This window comes from Scophthalmus maximus, chromosome 5 (assembly GCF_022379125.1).
Source record: "Scophthalmus maximus strain ysfricsl-2021 chromosome 5, ASM2237912v1, whole genome shotgun sequence".
In the NCBI taxonomy this organism is placed as follows: Eukaryota; Metazoa; Chordata; class Actinopteri; order Pleuronectiformes; family Scophthalmidae; genus Scophthalmus; species Scophthalmus maximus.
This window is the reverse complement of record NC_061519.1, coordinates 22,401,548-22,421,098: the sequence shown is the minus strand read 5'-3', so window position 1 is coordinate 22,421,098 and position 19,551 is coordinate 22,401,548. Positions and strand designations below refer to the sequence as shown.

The window sequence follows — 19,551 nt, the reverse complement described above, 5'->3', positions numbered from 1 at the left end:
CATATAGTCAATAAATAATGATCGGAAACTCTAATGTGACATGAAAACAATAACAATTCTGTATCTGATCTATACATACTCAATCGCCCTTGTTTTTCTTAACTATACAAGTCAAGCTGTCAAACATCACCCACCCAGAACCTTGATGTGGGTGGTGTGCACGCACTGAAGCAAAGCAGAATTACTCATTCATTTCCTCTGCCAGTAACAGAGAAACGGAGCCAAGCCTTTTACCAAGAACATGTGGGTGTCCAGACCCCTGGTGAGCACGGATGATGAGCAGAGCCGGTTCTGCTACTGAGCAAAATAATCATGTACCATCAACACGAGTAACGGGCCCGCAGAGAGCAGCTTCATACATACTCCATCAAGTCCTCCAGGTTGTTGTAAATGTCCTCGTCTTTGAGGATCTCTTCTGTCGGGAATGGCCTGGAATTGAGAGCACAGCAGCGTGAGGTTCGGTGTTTAACAGGGAAAAAAAGGACAAACTATTAAAGACGGGAGTTATGAAAGGAAACTAAATTATGTATTAAAATGTGCCGCCCCCCAAAGAATTGAGTGGAATACTTAACAGATTTAGCAGCTAAGTAAAGTAAAAATGATCACTGACGTCCAATTTTAAAATAAAGCAAGCAACACATTAAAACCATTTTACATAATGCATACACAAAATAACTAATACAAATAATAGTTTCAGGCCGATGAACATCTTCATCCTCATCTATTTTCTATATGTGCTCTTTCTTACAGGTTTCTTTCCCACATTTCGGGTAATGAAGTCCGACAAGAAGTGTGGCTGTAGTGATGAGTGGAGACGGCGGTGGAGTGGAGGTGCGTGTTAAAATGCGTGCGTTCAATAACTTCATGAAATGTCCGTTTGTGTCCGCGGACGTCCAAGTCTGTTTGTGTGTTGTACAACATGCGGTGACTTACTTGAATCCTGCTTGCTGTGCAATCGTTGTGTACGAGAGCTTGGATAGCGTGTCCATCACCTGGTGAGACAAAGGTGTGTCAGTGCATTGTGTTATGGATGGCACAGAAAGAGAGACAACAAGAGATAGAGACAGATAGAGAGTTGCTTTGCCAATGCCACAGTTATAATTACCAGTGTAAACTGGTTGTAATTACTGCTGGGGAAATCAGATTCAGCCCAGTTATCTCAGCGCAGATATGTCGGACTCTTAGTGGCACAAGACTGCTTGAAAACCAAAACAAATATGGATGCCTCGTGTTTACCAAAGTGATTAAAATCAGATTTTTTTTGGGGGGGGGGGGATGTTGTTCTGTTCCCTTTTCAGTATTCCTATTTAGCGGCTCACACGATGTCCCTTTCTATCAGCACAACATAAACCAGAGCAAATATTTTCAAAAATGCAAAAGCAGTAACCGCAATCATCTGCGAAAAATACGTTGAAAACCACATTTACCACTAATCACTGAATCACAAAGCAACTAAAGTACAAAGGTAGCCATAAGTGGAAGTCTCACATAATCACCAGAGCACTGACAAACATGTGATGAACACCAACTCTTGGCTGGAATTCAGAAAGTGAACTCGCTGCGTGTTTGGTGTTAAAATTAGATTATATATTTTATACATTTTTGAGACAAAGAAATGACATGAACATTTGATTTGTGACAGACTCCTTGCGACTTTTCCTTTCTCTTTTTTCATGGTGCTCTGGGGAGAGAGAATACACTTTGTAAGTAGGCCACACTAAACCAAGAGTTTGCTTCCCACATGTGGATTAAACTGAGAGTCAGATCATCAGGCAAGTCGAGTGTGAGAACAACTTGTTTTTAAGACAGCCTAAAAGGATTTACACTTTATTATACAGAGGGAACAAATGCTTGATTTTCCCAGCGCGTCTGTACAGGTTCTTCCTTCTCCCTTGAAGAACTGATGCTCTTCTCATTATTATTCGGTTATTTTCTGTCAGTTTCTATCAGCAACTGTCAGCAGTGAAAGTTTAGATGGATGTGATATGTGAAGCAGAATTTAATCTACACTCATGACAAGGTTTTCAAAAGAAATACCCCCACATCTCAATCTAATCATTCTAATTCATTTCTAATCTACTCTCAATTACAGCAATTCAAAGATTTCATTGAATCAGATAATGGCCTTCAGGGCCAGAGTGTGTTTTCTGGTGTCATGGAATAAAGATACACAACTGAATGTTAAAATCATCTCACAATTTCAACTGTTGTAAATGAGAAATAAGTCAGACGCCGTTTGCAGTTCTAAAGATGATCTACCAGGCTATAAACGGGAATTCACTTCATGTCACAAGACACCTGGGTTCGGCCTAAGCCACAGCACTCATTCACACAGGAAGAGGACAGGCGGTTATATCGAACCCCATCACCTGTCATCTACTATCTCTTTCAGCAGTGCCTGAACATCCAAATCGTCTTCATACTGGAAATGAAAAAAGTGAGCAAATGAACCGTCAGCCTCATTGTTCATCATTTCGTTTGCTGGAGTTCAAACTGGTTCTGATCTCCAGTTTCATTTGGTTTGGCAGACTTCAGACTGATAAACGTTGTATACATATTTGGTCATAAAACTTCTCTCGTTTTCTTTGTCTCTCACTGAAAGAAAAAAAACCCGTCACCACCAAACCGACGCGCGCGTGCAGCGAGTTGGATGCAGAGGTGTGAGACTTTGAGGTAGCATGACCATTTCCTGCTGACCATTCTGTTGCTGTGTCTTTGTGTGAGAATGAAATAAGGAGCGAGTACTGTGAGTATAAGGAGAGAGATGAAACAAAAAACTTAAAGTACAAGAGCAGAATCATAAGTGAGAGCCATACAATACAAATGAAATATATAGAAATAAGATATAAAAAGGATATATATTTGGTGATGTTGTTGTTCATGATTCCAATAAACGGAAGACAACAAATGGTTTGCACATTATTAAACACCATACAGAACATTACGTTTTACAGCTACATTACTGTATTACTGATATCAAATACTATAAGCGAAAATATGCATTGATATTTTTGGAAAGGGCCTGGGAGGATGCGGAAGGGTTCATCTTAGTATAGTTTTCACTGTTGTGGAACCCAAAAGCAGCTATAGCTTAATGAGCATTAGCATTAGCATTTCAGATGGAAAGTCTTTATGCTAAGCTAAGCTAATCACCTGCTGGCGGTAGTTTCATTGTCACACAGACACGAGACTGGCATCTCGTTGTTTACTAAAAAGTTCAAGTGGAACACAAAATGTTCTTTTTCTGTTTACTTAAATCTTCAAAAAGGCAGACATTTTGCTCTTAAAGAGGTTGGTGTCGTTTTGCAGTTAAAAGCCAAATTAAACACATTTTCTTGCTTCTTCCCCTTTCATCTCTCCCACGTCCAGGCTGCTGCATGCGGTCAGCATGGTCGAGGCCTGTAGTAAGTCACCATGGGAATGTAGGTTAGCGAGCCCTCATTGGATATTCAGCGGACTAATGCTCGGCCTACGGGCCGACTTGGCGCAACTCAACCCGAGTGGATTAGACGGGCTGAGATTTGAGATGTTCTCTTTTGGATGTTTTCTGGGAAAATAAGGAAGAGATTGAGCATTTCTTGTTCCATCTGTACAACACTCCCTGGAGATAATCCAGTCCAATCACTAAACCTGCAAACGGCCATATTTTTAACGAATGATGAAAGAAGAAGGAGAAAAAAACAGGGAATGCTGCGGTGCAATCGTCGCCGCGCCGGAAGCTTGTTTGTTTGATGGACAACTCTTGAACACGACTGACTGAGATTATGCGGCCTGGCTTGGATGTGCGGCACATATTTACCGGCAGGCACCACCTCCCCTGTGAGATTGCCAGCCGGCCAGATTAACTGGAAGCTTCTTTAGAACATAAACACACTGAACTGAAAGAAAAGGGTCCGGGTGGGAAACTGCACGCAAAGCGCAGCATGCGCTCCCTAATGGTTGTCTGACACTTCAGACCACTCTCTATTCCCTGCAGGGAAGTGAACTAAACATTGTGATCAAGTGTAATGTGCCTAAATAAAAGACAGCTAATATACTTCTCTCACCGTGCGCTGCCTACGGGTGTCTGAAGATCACTTCTTTTATCTGCTATTTATTTTTATTGGCATGCATACTCGAAAATCGCAAACTACATAAAATACCATGGAAATTACTTCAAGCGGAAATAGATAACTTCTGGGCTTAAACTTGTCATTAGGATGTTAAAGCTGATTGCACAGTGCAATGGAGTAATAGAAAAATACATCATACACGCTTATTTTGTTCCCCCTATACTGTACGACTTGCTTTCACCATGTTATTCACTTGGGCGACCGGGACGTGGTTTTAACTGCGGCACAAAGGAACTGCATTTGCAGACGGTGAAGCATCCGAACAGCGGAAACAATCCCGTTTATTGGAGGAACGGAAGCAGGCGAAGAAGAAGAGTGATAGAAAAAAAGATGAAGCCAGAGTGATCCTCGGACGGACACTCACTCTGTGACTTGAGAGGCGTCAAAACCGATATTGCAGTTCGTCTTCTTTCTGCTATAATCAGTAGACAACACAACCAGCCTACTTATTATTACTACCGGGTGTACACTAGGTTATTTGTTCAAAAAGGGATTTTTAGGGATGTTTTCTGCTTTGGACAGTAGCCAGGCTGCTGGCATTGAGTCGGCCATGTTGCTAACGCATTCCGCCAGTTAGTGCTAAGAGACAGGAAACAAAGAAGGAGCTTCAGTGTACATACTTCTTACTTCTCCTCCGTTATCTCCAGCGGGTACCTTGTGGTATTGCTGTTTAGTCAATGTCTTTACGACATTGACTAAACAGCAATACCACCTGGAACAGACAGGGGCACGAAAATGTTGTTTGTTTTGTATTTTAAATGTAATGAACTATAAAATGAATAGATAATATCAATTTATTTAATATGTTTATATTATATATTATTATATAAGGTTTTAAATAGTTGAAATAGTAGAGGAATCTCCCCAATGGATCGCTCATACATTGTCTGACGACTCCAAATGCTTTGAGAAAAAAGGAAAGGTGGGAATGAGGCTCGTCAGAGTGCGTGTGCTTCCTTCAGCGGAGTGAATTCAGGCTCCTGTGCAGCGAGTGAGAGTCTGCTGAGTGGCTGGGAGGAGGAGGAGTGCACTACAAACCCACTGACCTGATAACACTGTGCAAGCCCCCACAATAACACAGCAGTAAAAGAGACGACCAACCCCTTCAGACGCACACCGGGAGGATGCAAGGCCATGCCGGCAACTTGGCTGGACAAAATCAGAATGCTTCTAAACTCACGTACACGTGGGCCTCCATCAGAGGGAAACACACCATTACTCTTACTCACTGTATACAACATTGTTTACAGTAGTATATCATTTAGTAATTTGCATGTGCCACTGAAGGAAATGTAACGTAATATATTTAACCTTTGCACAATAAGTTAAAATGAGAACATACAGTGATGACAATTTAGTTACTTTCAACAATTTATACTTCGCTTCATGCAGTAGCCTACCTTACTTACTTTTTACACATCTATGACACAGAAGGTTTGCCTTGAGAGAAATCAGAACTCAAGCCAGTAATACTGAGTCTGAATTTCACTTTCAGTTTTTCAGCTCACATTAATCTCAAACTTTTCTGGAAAATACTGCAAAATATTCATTCTTTTCTCATATTTGTTTTTTGTGTCAAACATTTTGGCATATTTTTCCTAACAATGCATCTAATACTGTAAGAGAAAAAAAAGTCTACTGAATTATTTTATGGAGACAGACATTATCATTATCACTCAGCTGTAGCTAAGTGATAATAGATGAACATAGATGAACATTAGATGAATTCAACAGTGATTTCCTTGTATAACAGTGAGGTCTCACAAAGCTCATAGACTTAGGGGTATCATCATATGAAAAAAACACAGGATTGTTTCTCCGTGTAGTGACAGAAAAACGTAACGATGGATGTGGGCGTTACCTTTCCGAAGTCTCGAACGTCAAAGAGATCGAAGGCTTCAAATAAGTCACATTTCTTCATCCCAAACGCTTCACAGCACGACGTCAGAAACGTGCGGATGTTCTTCAAGCACAGGAACTACGTAAAAAAACAAAAACACATTGACATTAGACAATGACATTTAGGTATTTTTCATTTTCTAGAATCGTTGAACCTACACACAGGTGAACTTCACACCCCGGACACCGAAGGCGAAACCTGAAAGTTTCACGGTGTAGATGAAACCAGTGACTAATGCTCTTTCTGGTGTCACTTTCTGTTAGGATCAGTGTCTCTGTGGGAAGAGTGCAGTCGAACAACGTTCATACAGGGAACACAATGGGATTGTGGTTATGGGTCAGGTTTGGGTTTAAGCGTTACAGTAAATGAGTGCACAAAAATTCACCGGATTGTTTTGAATGTAATTTTCTTCATGGAGTGAGATCTGTATGTTTCACTCAAAGGACCGACGAGGGAAGTCGGTTATTACGAGCTGCCAAGGCTTCCTCCCTGGCTCATCTTTATAGGCCCAATTATTGAAAGAAGAGAGCAGCGTTAAATGGCAGTGTAAATAAATAATATGTTCAAAAATATGATATATATCTTTATATAAATAAATATGTCTGAGTCAAGCTTGGCCTAGTTATACTAGAAATCCTCCCTCACATTCTGTGCTGTATAAAAACATCCAGTAAACAAATGTACAGGCATAATTTACACTTCTGATCGCATTATGAAGTGATGACTAAGAGCCAAATATATGTGATCATTTACAGTATAACCGAGCTGTGATTAGATTCTGCGAGCAGACAGGCCACTTTATCAGCCCATCGTGGAGGCGCCTATAATTACTCCACCGCCCTCCTGGGCTCTGTTTGTCTGCGGAGGAAGGGCGCAAACGTGACGGCTTTGCACCAGCGCAACCATTTCTTTGGTAACGGGGAAGCCTCTCTTTGGATTTCAGTTGTTCTTTGTAAGTAAATAACATAAGAAAAGCAAAGATCTCGAGTGCTTATTCATCTATGATCCATACATAAGCCATTTACTGTAAATTCCACGTTCCATTCCGAAAGGCCTAACGCACAGTGCGACAAAAAATAGTAAATCTGGCCGCACTTTCATCACAGCTCCCCCTCCAGTCCATTACCTTTCATGCCCTTGATTCCATTTTCAAGATCGCGGGTCAGCAGGGCACAATGAAAGGGCCATTTAGAATCTGGCACACATGCTTTTCTCAACCATATTGTCAGATGGCCTACAGCTGCAGGCCGTGACTGTCCATTGTCCGGCACGTTGTGCCCTGCGTATGCTTTCACTGTCGTGCAGTGGACGTGCGCTGACACACACAGGACGCTGCAATTTATAAGACAGAGCGGAAACTGGCATTTATTTTCTCACTGATGTAAAGACTTCTGGAGGCAGAATGAATCTTTTTGTCAAGATGTGTTGATTAAAAACTGTGCATCTGATTAAATCCTTCTGAAAGGCATCTGTACATTTATAACGACAACTAAAAACAACCATATGAAGTCCACTAACAAATTATCAGACCAACTGATGTTAAAACTGCTTTCAACCTTAGATTAAAATGTCAAAACTGTGCTGTATGATCACTTGGGAGTCTTGGTCCAGTGCAACTAGGTCAGATAAAGATCTCACCACCTGCAATGTTGCATGAACGAAGTGGGTACAAGTCGGTCGGTGCACATGAAGTCTTGTTCTTATTGTAACATGTTGCAAAAAGGCATGAAAACTATTAGTGAGTGACCAAAACATATGTTTGTCGAGTGCATATTGCCACAAGGATGGAGAATGGAATGGAGAAAGAGGCTTTTCACAACACTGAGATATTGATGTGTCGTTTCTTCGTGTGTAGCGATCACAACGTCAGTCGCCACACTTGTTGTCGGGCTTCAAACGTGGTGGCAAAGCAAACCATAAGCCGTAGCACAAGTAGTCAGAGTTCCCTAACTGATGGGTGGATCAAAGCCAGGATTTTATCAGGCCTCTCCAGTGGCAGCGGGAGGCATTATGAGGAAAGAGAGCGCAGTCAAACCTTGGACCATTCATTTGGGGCTCTCTCAGGCTGAAGGGGGTGCTCTGTCTTCGAGAGCAGCCATGAACAACACAACAAGTCCGTTTTTGGGGTTCTTTATCATATTTAGAAGAAACAGATGGTTGAAGACAGGTCCACATTAGATAATCCCTAACACACAGTCAGGGTCTGACAGAGGGTCACCCTGTGGCCTTTTGTGTGTACAGGGACCAGTCATCAGTTTGAGAGAGCGGGCCGAAGGGGAGAAGAAGATGGCTCGGCAGGGTTTCCCAAATTTCTGCGCATGGTGAGTGTGGCAGATGGAACGCGGTCGCAAAGCTTAAGCTGCAAATCCTGACAACATACTGGTCTGTTTTGAAATGTTGAAATAACCTTAAGATAAAAAAAAATTGTTCCTTTACCTCTGTATTAAACTTAAAAGGACTGTGGAATAAGGCTTTTCATGCTCCAATTACAATTGTCAAGTGAAGTCAACTTTACTGTCTATTCCTGCAATATTGTTCCAGACATACAGAGGAATTGGAGAAAAAAAAAACGTTTATCGTGGACCCACGGTGCAATAGTACAAAACAAAAGAAAAACAAAATAAGATAAGTAATATATAGAATAAATATATTCTAAATAGTGCAAAATGTAATAAATGTAGAGGGCACTGATGAAAGAAGTGTTCCTCAGGGTCTTTTGTAAAGTGACTGGTGCTGTTCCTGATGGGGGGGGGGGGGGGGGGGGGGCTCATAGTCCAGAGTTCTAGGGGGCAGAGGGTCCCACAGTACTTTTATTTATTCATTTTTTTCAAAACAAAAAGCAGCAGCCAACTTGTTGCTGCAGGTCTACCTATGCTCCACGCACCTCCCGACACGCACACTGCACGCACAGTTCATAAGCACACGCTCCAACAACCGAACGCACGCTGCGCGCTTAAACGAGGGGGGCTACAACCCACGGCATTATTCTCCAGCTCCCCGCAGTCCCGAGGAGGGCATCGGTGTGGCGAGTACCTGCGACATCTGGGGCCTGAGGTTGATCTGCTTCAGGTCGATGGTGCGCGCCCTCAGGTTGTTCAGCAGCTGGCACAGCAGCACCCCGTCGCGCAGCGTCTGGGCCAGGTCGGACACCTGCGCCGCGGGCGCGGTCACCCGGTGGTTCACGGGCAGCACTCCGCAGCCGATCAGCCACAGGGCGCACTGCCTCCAGGGCTCCATGGCAAGGGGGTGTCCTGGGCAACACTTCTCCAACGTGTGCATTCCGCGCAGTCCCTTTCAAGAACAACGCTGCGCCCCGCGGGGCTGGTCGCTCGGGTCCGTGCGCTCCGGCATCTGCGTCTGGAGGAAGCAAGAAAAAAGCTGCCGCGGCACAGCGGAGAAACCCCCCTCTGTCATTGTCAACACCCCCTTCCTCCCTTCCTTCCTTCCTTCGTCTGTGATGATGTTTCCTCAGAGGTGGTCGGGTTGAGACGAATCTAGTGGCACAAGCTCTGCAAAAGCCTGACCGAGGATTTCTCATGGTGTTGAACCCAACGCACAGGCTGCAGTTGTGAGCGATCGGTTGCTGCTCATGTCCGCCATCATTCACCTGCAATTGTTAACCTCAGAGGTGAACATAGTTGTTGGGGTTTTTTTGGACCACTGTTTGAACTTTTACATTCTTGCACACTACAGGAATGTCCTGTTTATGGAACTTATCATTAGACGGCTGTTTGGTTTCCATTTCTCTGCAACCAATGATTATTTATTTGGCCACTGTATTCTGTCGATACATTTTTTCATTTCAATCACAGACTATTACAATTGTTCGCAGTTGATGTTAATGTCAGCCAACTGATGGTTTGATCGACAAGAGTCGCCAGCACTTATGAGGAGCTGCGAGATAAGATGAGATCATCTTTAGCAACAAATGTCAAAGGTAGGCAGACAAAAGAATGGGCACTCAATGGAGTCAAATAAAACAAATAAAGTAAAAAATAGTAAAGATTAAAAATACAGAGGCATTTATATAATATACACAATATGTATGTATGTAGCATGTGCTACAGAGTAATGCTTTTCCTCCACAGTCGCCCTCTCTCAGCTGACATTCCACGTGGATTATAAACAGCACTGACCGGGTGACTCTGAGTTTGTAGTATAGTGGCTGGGGAGGCTGTGATCTCTGTGTTTCAGTATATTGTCACCAGTAAGACCAGATAGAACAGAATCGAGGGGGCTATCAGAGGCAGAGAGAGAAGGACATCCTCCTCCTGCCGTGGGATTTACTGTAGATCACTGTCAGTAAGCCCGTGACATAAACACAGGAAGGAAGCGGAGGGATATTGTCATATTTTGCCCTGCGTGAGAGAGACAGATGTTTCCTCAGACACTGATCAAGCTTAGGACTTTAATTGTACACAAGTAAATGGGCTGAACATGAAGATTTTCTTCATATATATGTATATAAATATATACTATATATATACTGTATATATATATGAATGTCTGCCCAGTGCGCATGTCATTATAGGCATTGTAGATTTTCAATAACGTTTGACGACATTAAAATGTCAAACCACTTCCTGACTGCCATTTAGTATATCACACCTGAGAGTAAAAAAAAATTTAAATAAAATTTAAAAATGAAAGGTTTTTCTTTCTCATTAGCGCACTCATTAATTCATATTTTGAAATCAAATCACCTCTCATGTGTCTGGGACATCCTCTCACAACTTTCACAGCTGCTAGTTTGTGGAAAAAGGCCTTAACAAATCCCTTAGCATCCTTATCAGTAAGCATTTTTGGTTTAATATGAGTTTTGAGGGTTTGCATTTTCAATAGCTCAATCATTTACGAATTTAATGACATCAAACCATCTCCCATGTGTCTGGGACATCCTGTCACAACTTCCACAACTGTTGGTTTGTGAAAAAGCCCTTAGCAAATCCCTAAGCATCCACATCAGTGAGCATTTTTGCTTTAATATGCAAATTTCAAGGTTTGCATTTTCAATAGCTTACTCATTTATGAATTTATTGACATCAAACCCCCTCTCATGTGTCTATGACATCCTCTCACAACTTTCACACCTGTTAGATAGTGGAAAGTACCTGAGCAAATCCCTTAGCATCCTCATCAGTGAGCATTTTTGCTTTAATATGCATATTTCAAGGTTTGTATTTTCATTTGCTCACTCATTTATGAATTTTATGACATGAAACCACCTCTCATGTGTCTGGGACATCCTCTCACAACTTCCACAGCTGTTAGTTTGTGGGAAAAGACCTTAGCAAATCCCTTAGCATCCTCATCAGTGAGCATTTCTGCTTTAATATGCATATTTCAAGGTTTGCATTTTCTTTTGCTCGCTCATCTATGAATTTAATGGCATCATACAGGTAGTAGCAATAGCACACGTCTCGCGTAAACTTCCGGCGAAAAAAAACCCCCCAACCAAGCAGCGGAGCCCGCGCGTCACCGGAAATGGAAGCGCGGATAAAGAAGCTGAACCGTCAAAACATAAACAGAGCCGTCAACCTTGCGTGGACGCTGGTGGCGAACCCTCCTCGCCAGTCTCATGTCGCGCGTGGACCGCCAGAGAAACCCCAGTCGAGCCACTTAGCTCGACGGCCGAGTTGTGAGTTGTGGAAGAATAAAAATCTGCAGTTGAAAGAGTAGGACTGAGCAGCGAGAAGTGCGCCTCGCCGGGCCTTCGAGTAGAGGTAACGCTAGCTGCGCTCGTTAGCCCACAGTGCTAGCTCGCTAGCTTGCTAGCTCGCTAGCTTGCTAGCGCGCTCGTACCCGCCCCCCCCCGTTTGTACAAGCAGCTGTTCTGTTGTCAAGCGGAGCTGACAGCAGCGGTGCACATTTGTTAGCCTCGCAAATTGCTGGTCAGCGTTAGCTGGCGCTGGTGACAGCGGCAGGTGGTCGAGGACACTGTTGTCACTGTCGAGCAGACACAAGGGGGTTGTTAGGACAGGCCCCGCGAGCCCGCTGGTCGGTCGGTTTGTTTATGTCGTCGGCTACAAAGGTTAGCATGGGTGTCACCGTAGTTCGGACGCTACGGGAGGCGAACAGGTGACCTGTGCACCAGTGGCACACGAAGTGCGACGTCGGTTGTGCACAAGCGGTGACGTTGACTAACTTACTTCCTCACTGCAGTGCGCGTTGTCTTGTGCTGGTTTGCAAAGCCAACCTCAGTGTGTGTGTGTGTGTGTGTGTGTGTGTGTGTGTGTCACCTGTGAAGGTTCCCCTCGGGTCGACGCAGGACGAAGGAGACGGAACAATGGCTGAGCCTGACGGCAAAGCCACTGCGCTTAACGGTAAAAAACAAAAACAAAGTTGGACTGTTTGGAACAGGCCATCGTTGCCTGTGAGCGAGGTGTTGTTGTTGTTGTTGTTGTTGTTGTTGTTGTTGTTGTCGTGCCTTGTATCCAATCCACACTCGCCAGTTAAGACGCTCTCTGGGGTCCTGCCAGGTGGCTCCGATGAGAAGGAACCCGGAGAAGATCAACACGAGGAGGCAGACGCGTCCGGAAGCAGAGCAGGACAACCACAGTCTTCCTCTGAAGACGGTAACGTCCCCGCTCCTCATGCACCCTCCATTTGTCTGCAGCGAGATCACTTTGCTTCAGTTGTGCATATATGTGTGTGTGTGTGTGTGTGTGTTTATGTTTATAATCGTGTGTCTGTGTGTATTCTTTTTTTATTATTATTCATATGTTTACTGCTATCGCACTAAAATGTTTAACTTCATTTAGTTTGCGCAAGACTAATTTTTCTGCCTGTGCAATTTCAGTATCATACAACTTAATTGTCCTAATCCTGTTGACATTGCACATGTTATTTCTATTTTTTATATTTCCTTGTGTTTATATTGCATTTTTAATTAGGCAATTATGCTTTTGTACTTACTGATGTTTCTTATTTTTACTGCCCCCTTCTGCAGTTGTAACATAGCACATATCCCCATAGTGGGACTAATAAAGGATATTCCTTATATTGTTAATTGTAGAGTTTCTTCTCAAATGTATTATTATCTGCAGCCTGATAGGATTTAGTAATCTCCCAGTGAGACAGTGTTGGTTTAATCCTATTTTCCTTTGTTCTGGGTTTCCCCTATTTCTGTAGCTCCCAAAGAAAGAGGAGAGACGTCTGGGGACAAGCCCATGCCAGACGTGGAAGGCGAGACAGGCACAAACGGAGATGGAGAGGAGGAGGAGGAGGAGGAAGACACAGACAGCATGGATGGCAGTGGCCTCTACTCCCTGACTGAGGACGGTGAAAGAGAAAGCGAGGGAGGCAGACACGAGAGGCCAAGGAATAAAGATGGTGGAAAAAGGGCGGCAAGAAAGAGAAATAGACCAGGCGGTGGCACCAACCACTCTTCCAGCTCAGACGAGGACGACGACGAGGATGAAGAGGAAGAACATAAAGATGACGAAGACGACGACGAGGCCATGGAAGCGTGGCTCGGAGCGGAGCTCTGTGATCTCCGCGGGCCTACGTGGCGAGCGATACCCTCGCTGTGCTCCAGGGAGATCGGCAGGGACTCGCGCCAGTTTGTGCGGCGAGTGTGCGGAGCCCGAGGCCTCGTGCAGAGGCTGGAGCTCCAGGGCCGCCTGGAGAAGCACACGGGCTGCGTCAACACTTTGCACTTCAACCCCTCGGGCACGCGCCTGGCGTCGGGCAGCGACGACCTGCGAGTCGTGATCTGGGACTGGGCCGTCCGCCGCGCCGAGCTGGAGTTTGACAGCGGCCACAAGAGTAATGTCTTTCAGGTAAGAGAAAACAACAGGGCTGCAACTGATGAGCATTTTTTCTTGATAAATTGAATGATCAATTTTTGGATTATTATTCTTGAATATTTTTAGAATTTTCTGGCAATTGAGTGATGGATTAGATGACTGTTTGCACACTTCAGAGTAGAAAGGAGGATTACAACGAAGTAGCTGGATTATCTCATAGAAAAAGCAATTTCCTATTTTTGTTTTATAAAATCTTTACCACTTGAGAGCAAAGATGTAGATGGATGAAGCTGAGCACTGGTCGGAGGAATTGACCCGAATGTAAAGAAGTGTGTAGACGCAGATTGAAGTGACAGAGTTAACAAAGTGTATCGTGGTCTTACAATTAGTCTTCTCACTGCCCTTAATGTACAACAGGCAAAGTTCCTGCCTCACAGCGGAGACTCCACGTTGGCCATGTGTGCTCGGGACGGTCAGATCAGAGTGGCTGAGCTCTCTGCCACACAGCGCTGCAAGAACACCAAGCGGGTAGCACAGCATAAAGGCGCCGCACACAAGGTGAGGGTTTTTTTCTGAATGAGTGAATGAATGTGTTTAAGGGAGCTTTCACACCTACCTAGTTTGCTCCGGACCTCCAAAGTAACAGGTGTGAAAGGTGCCTTCAATTTATGTGTATTTTCATTTCAGCTGGCCCTCGAGCCAGATTCGCCCTGCTCCTTCCTGTCTGCTGGAGAGGACGCTGTGGTGTTTGGAATTGACCTGCGTCTAGACCGTCCCGCCAAGTGAGCGACACCATTATTAAGATTTACTGAGTCTGAAAATAGTCAACCCCTGGAAGTGAAAACTAAAAGCGTATTTTGTAGGGTTGTTAAATGAATATTCTGTCGTTTAGTCCATGTTGGTGAACATCCACTTGTAAACATGTTCCTCTTTACTTAACTCCTATCTCCGTAACCTTTTTTCCCCCCCGTTGTGTCTCCTTACATTTTTGGGACAGTAAACTGGTGGTTGTGAAGGAGGGAGATAAAAAAGTCGGGCTGTACACCATCTATGTGAACCCGGCAAAGACACACCACTTTGCTGTGGGCGGGAGAGATCAGTATGTGAGGTAGGAACCAGCTTCTAGCTTTAATGTGACTGAATAGTGGAAATGAGAGGCAATTTAAAATATCCTAGAAATGTATGATACTGTTGCAAACTACTTCTTAATTCTTCCCTCCTCTTCTCACCCTCTGCAGGATCTATGACCAGAGGAAGATTAATGAGAACGATAACAATGGGGTACTGAAAAAGTTTTGCCCTTCACATCTGGTATCCAGTGAGTCCAAAACCAACATAACCTGCCTGGTGTACAGTCATGACGGCACAGGTAAATCACCTGCACCATTAAAACATGAAGTGATGAAAGCATTAAACCTGTATCATGCATCTATAAACATCCATCATGAATTTCCCTGTGATTAGCACAGACAAATTTGACTTTTAACGGTTTTATCCTCTTTGTGCATTTAGAGCTCTTGGCCAGTTACAACGATGAGGACATCTACCTGTTTGACTCCAACCACAGCGATGGGGCAGACTATCGCAGGAGATACAAGGGACACCGCAACAATGCCACAGGTATTGAATGTAGCCTCGCATCACAGTGACCTTTGTAACCAACCACAGTTATAATAAATCAGACAGCCAGGTGTAGTCCAGCGTTCTGTACATTGTTCTCCCTGTGTGACCCTCTCCCATCGTCACCTCGTCCTCACAGTGAAGGGGGTGAACTTCTACGGGCCGTGCAGCGAGTTTGTGGTCAGTGGCAGTGACTGCGGACACATCTACCTGTGGGACAAGTACTCTGCACGCATCGTCCAGTTCATGGAGGGAGACAGAGGAGGAGTGGTGAGTCAACTATATCATATAATATATTTTTAAAATCCTTTTTTTTTAACTCAAATATGATTTGCATGCAAACATTCCTCCAAAAACGTTTTTTTTCCTGCAGAAAGAGTTTTAATCAATAACCAAAATAAATAATAATAAAAGCAGCGAAAGAACACACACACACACACACACACATATATTGTTATAGTGTCAATAAATATATGATGTAACAGTAATAATAACCTAGTAAAACAATGTGACGATATAATATAATACTGTCACCATGTAATATGAAGATCTACTGATAATGAATGTGTAATGTAACTAATAAACTTTTAATATGAAGATTGATAACAACATGCTGTCTGTTGATCTCTACTCTATTAATCGGTGGAGCTATTTGCAGCTCAATCATTCACTTCCCTTCTCTCTCCTCTCCACGACCACAGGTGAACTGTCTGGAGCCTCATCCCCACCTGCCTGGCATGGCCACTAGTGGGCTGGACCACGACATCAAACTGTGGGCCCCCACTGCTGAAAGCCCCACAGGACTCAAGGGTCTAAAGGAGGTATTCTGATCTGTTTTGGATATTCTGTCTGTGATATTTATTCCAGTTTAACTTATTTGTATAAGCATTTTAGGTTGTTTTGTTGCTGGTCTATGTTGTATTATTTCTTTGAAGTGGGTACGTGTGGAGCTACCCACTTTCACCACATTCCCACCTCTAATGAAAGGAATGCGTTGTGTTTGCCAAGGTGATGAAGAAAAACAAGCGGGAGCGTGACGAGGACAGCGTGCGCCATGGCGACCAGTACGACGCGCAGCTGCTGTGGTTCCTCATGAGACACATGAGGAACCGGCGGCCCACGAGGGTGAGTGCTCAAACACTACGACAAAACTTGGATCAGGGTCAAACTACAGACACTGGCTTACAGAATTTTGGAAAAAAATAATTTAAAAAAGGCACCTGTCGGGACTTGAGGTGCTCCGCACAAGTGGCCAAAGTTGTGACTTCCTCTTTGTCCTGATCCAGGCTCGTCGTGAGGGTGCAGACCCGGACTCGGACGAGTCCTGGAGCTCTCCAGATTCCTCTGATGAAGAGGAAGGAGGTCCAGACCACGTCCAGTGCATGTCCTCCTGAGCCACACACACACACACAAACACACACACACACACACACACACACACACACACACACACACACACACACACACACACACACACACACACACACACACACACACACACACACACACACACACACACACACACACACACACTCTTTATTGCCCTTGAATTGATGCACATAGGCAAGCACTATTGACACACTGGCACACTCAAACACTGACGAGCCACAGAGCCACAGACTTTGGGTGTTTTGTTTTACACACGTACAATCTCTCACAGACAGACACACACATTTACTTAAAAACGCGTTTGAGGCAAAGTGATGTTTTAACGCCTGGTTTCCCTGGCACAGTTTCGAGTGTGCACACGACAAACTCGGTCTGCAAAGAAGTTTAAGTGTGCGCTTGCATCCCTGTAAACCACTTGGACGCCCCCCAGCTTTGTCCATGCGTTATATATATGCTCCATCTAGCCCCGGAACTTTGTACTGTGCGTGTACAGCAACAAGCACCTCCGACTTTTTAGGCAACCCCGTCGTAAGCTACACATCACCAGCACACGATCCCTCCTCTCTTAGTAACACGCTTTTCTGTGCTGATGAAGAGGGGTTCAGCAGGGCGGAAGGGTGTAGACCCGTACCCTCGAACCATCCCCGAAATGTGACCTCCTTTAAACGTTTGAATTTTTGCGAGGGAAGCCCCCCGGTGGCCCTCGCTGCAGCGTCCCCTGCCTCATTCTGATTTCTGGCCCCGGAGCTCGAGCAGTTAGTTGCATTTATCACACGTTTGCTCCCAGAGGACTGCGAAATCTCTTCATGCTGCATCACCCTACATGCTGCCCTGAGCTACTCCCTCCCCACCCCTCCTCTTTCCATCGCCCTCCCCTCACTACTGAGTGCACTTTGAATCAGGGATGCTTTAGTTTGAGATGCAGACAAAACGTGCATTCTGCGTGTCATTTTTTGGGGGGTCAGAGAAGGGAAGAGCAGTTGTCTTGCCTTCAATATCATTGGAAAAATCAAAGTGGAGTTTAGTTTCTTTTCCTTTTTTTTGAGGGGGTATTTTGCACTAGATTTCTTCTTGATCGAGGAAGTTCCCGTTTGCTTCCACCAGCCTTCCCTCTTCCTTCTCCTCCCACTCACTCTCCATCCTGACACCCATCTTTGACAGGAAATCCTAAAGGGGCAGTAAATGATATTAAAGCAATACAGCAGATATTTCCTCACAGTCAGTTAGCTGTCAGTTCTGTGTGTGCGGCGAAAACAAGAAAATGGTGCGAGCCGCACCAGACAACATTGAGTGTGCCGTTTCTAAACATCACTGGCCGACATTTTAAGAGACGTGCCGGCGAATGTCGCTAGGATTCAGGGCTTTTGGCCTAGCGGTTAGCGCGTCTGTCTCCCATACCCGAGGCTGCGGGTTTGCGGTCTGGCCAGAGCAGTAAAATCACAACAACAAAGAGAGAAAGAAGCTTTCTCCAGAATTGCATACTGCCCCTTTAAAATTCACCTCTCACTGAACATGAAAGCCGAGAAGTAGATGGTGTACAGCATGTGCGTAGGAAACAAGGATGGAATTTGGGCTTGAGATTTGTTTGTCTAAAGAGCAGAACTGACCTGGATCAATCGCAAGTGAAACGCAGTCTATGAGCCTGGAGTAATAATAATAGATTCCACTTGTTCATGCGGTACTTTAAAATCCGTCTGCGATGCTAAACACCTCCGATCATTTGCTGAGTGACATTTTTCAGAGAAGCATTTTGAACCAGTTTGGATGTTTGTAGCCAGCACAATACTTGTGAGGAAACTTCTGTCTGCGCTGTTTCAACATCGGCTCAAAGAGGAGGACGGGGGGGGGGTCGGCAGGGGTCAATATGCTTGCCAGTCATTTGTTATGTGAGAGCGATAAAGTCCAGCTTTTCTCATTTTCTATGAGAACTCTAGTTAGAAGAATTTATATGTACATATATAAATATATATTAAAACTGTACAAAAAAAAGAAGAAAAAAAAATACTTTAGCAAATGCTGTTTGACTTCAAAGAAGAAAAAAATGTTGAAACATTTGATTGGTATTGATGCAGAGGTTATATATTCTTTACGATGACAAAGTACTTTTAAATTCCAGATAAAAACAAAACACTCGAGGCAACATGTTTCCTTTAATGAACGACATCCCTCTGTTTATGAACAGAATCGCTGTCATTTCAAAAGTATTGACGTTTTGATTCTATTCTATAAAACAAAACAGTATTTCCTTTCTATATGTTAATCCTTCATTTGAGACAGTTATATCCAGAATTTTCCCACTGGCTATTTTTGGCATCTTGTATACATAATGAGGCTTTTTGATGGACATTTTTCTTCCACCACTGCCTCATTGCATTCTACCAGTTCAGTCTGAAATATGTGCGATTCGTGCAATAAACAAAAAGACAGTGCTCCTCATGTCGCAGTCATTTTATGGTCTCATTCTTTGTCGTCATTATCAACCGTTGTAACGCGTTTGACATAAGTGGAGACTTTCTTTTGTCACCAGTTCTCAAATATCATATGCAGCGTTTTGATCATCTTTAGATTTTGCAAACGATAGATATTCTGTGTAAATGTCTGTTCTTTGTTTTGCTTTTGTTGCTTCTTTAAAAAATCAAAAAATCCATACTTTAAATAAAGTGGAGTCTGAGATATATCCCTACCGAAAGCACTATACCTCACACCTAACCGTAATGCAAGTCAATGGTGAATCTTGTACATGATCTATTTTAATGCAGGCTTTCAGTGTAAAGTGTGTACA

At 43.9% G+C, this 19,551-nt stretch overlaps 2 protein-coding genes across 5 annotated transcripts in view; one reads left to right on the top strand and one right to left on the bottom strand.

Annotated features, from left to right (window-relative positions):
* The window catches only part of LOC118310373 (guanine nucleotide exchange factor VAV3-like), a 42,933-nt gene extending 31,857 nt beyond the window's left edge, over positions 1 to 11,076 (bottom strand). For 2 of the 3 annotated variants that reach the window (XM_035633268.2, XM_035633269.2), the window contains exons 1-4: positions 9,046 to 11,076; positions 5,974 to 6,090; positions 934 to 992; positions 364 to 429 (exon numbers count right to left, since the gene is read on the bottom strand). In XM_035633268.2, coding sequence (XP_035489161.1) covers positions 364 to 429; positions 934 to 992; positions 5,974 to 6,090; positions 9,046 to 9,291 — 488 coding nt within the window. In that variant the 5' untranslated portion in view covers positions 9,292 to 11,076. The remainder of the gene's footprint in view (positions 1 to 363; positions 430 to 933; positions 993 to 5,973; positions 6,091 to 9,045) is intronic. The other variant, XM_035633270.2, reaches the window with a different exon arrangement.
* Positions 11,077 to 11,491: 415 nt separating this feature from the next.
* dcaf8 (DDB1 and CUL4 associated factor 8) lies at positions 11,492 to 19,205 on the top strand. 2 transcript variants are annotated; one of them, XM_035633273.2, is made up of 13 exons: positions 11,492 to 11,735; positions 12,260 to 12,335; positions 12,492 to 12,587; positions 13,144 to 13,793; positions 14,178 to 14,318; positions 14,448 to 14,542; positions 14,758 to 14,868; positions 14,999 to 15,129; positions 15,273 to 15,380; positions 15,520 to 15,650; positions 16,082 to 16,201; positions 16,389 to 16,505; positions 16,667 to 19,205. In XM_035633273.2, the coding sequence occupies exons 2-13, from the start codon at positions 12,299 to 12,301 to the stop codon at positions 16,772 to 16,774; spliced, it is 1,845 nt and encodes a 614-aa protein (XP_035489166.1). In that variant the 5' UTR covers positions 11,492 to 11,735; positions 12,260 to 12,298; the 3' UTR covers positions 16,775 to 19,205. The 2 variants fall into 2 exon arrangements, with proteins under 2 accessions (XP_035489166.1, XP_035489167.1); XM_035633274.2 differs by having other exon boundaries at positions 11,495 to 11,650.
* The last annotated feature ends 346 nt before the right edge of the window (positions 19,206 to 19,551 follow it).

Excerpts from the sequence above, each read along its gene's own strand:
- dcaf8 (XM_035633273.2), top strand. The coding sequence starts at position 12,299 with ATGGCTGAGCCTGACGGCAAAGCCACTGCGCTTAACG. Across the intron at positions 15,381-15,519 it reads ACACCGCAACAATGCCACAG|TGAAGGGGGTGAACTTCTAC; the intron begins GTATTGAATGTA and ends TCGTCCTCACAG. Across the intron at positions 15,651-16,081 it reads AGGGAGACAGAGGAGGAGTG|GTGAACTGTCTGGAGCCTCA; the intron begins GTGAGTCAACTA and ends CCACGACCACAG.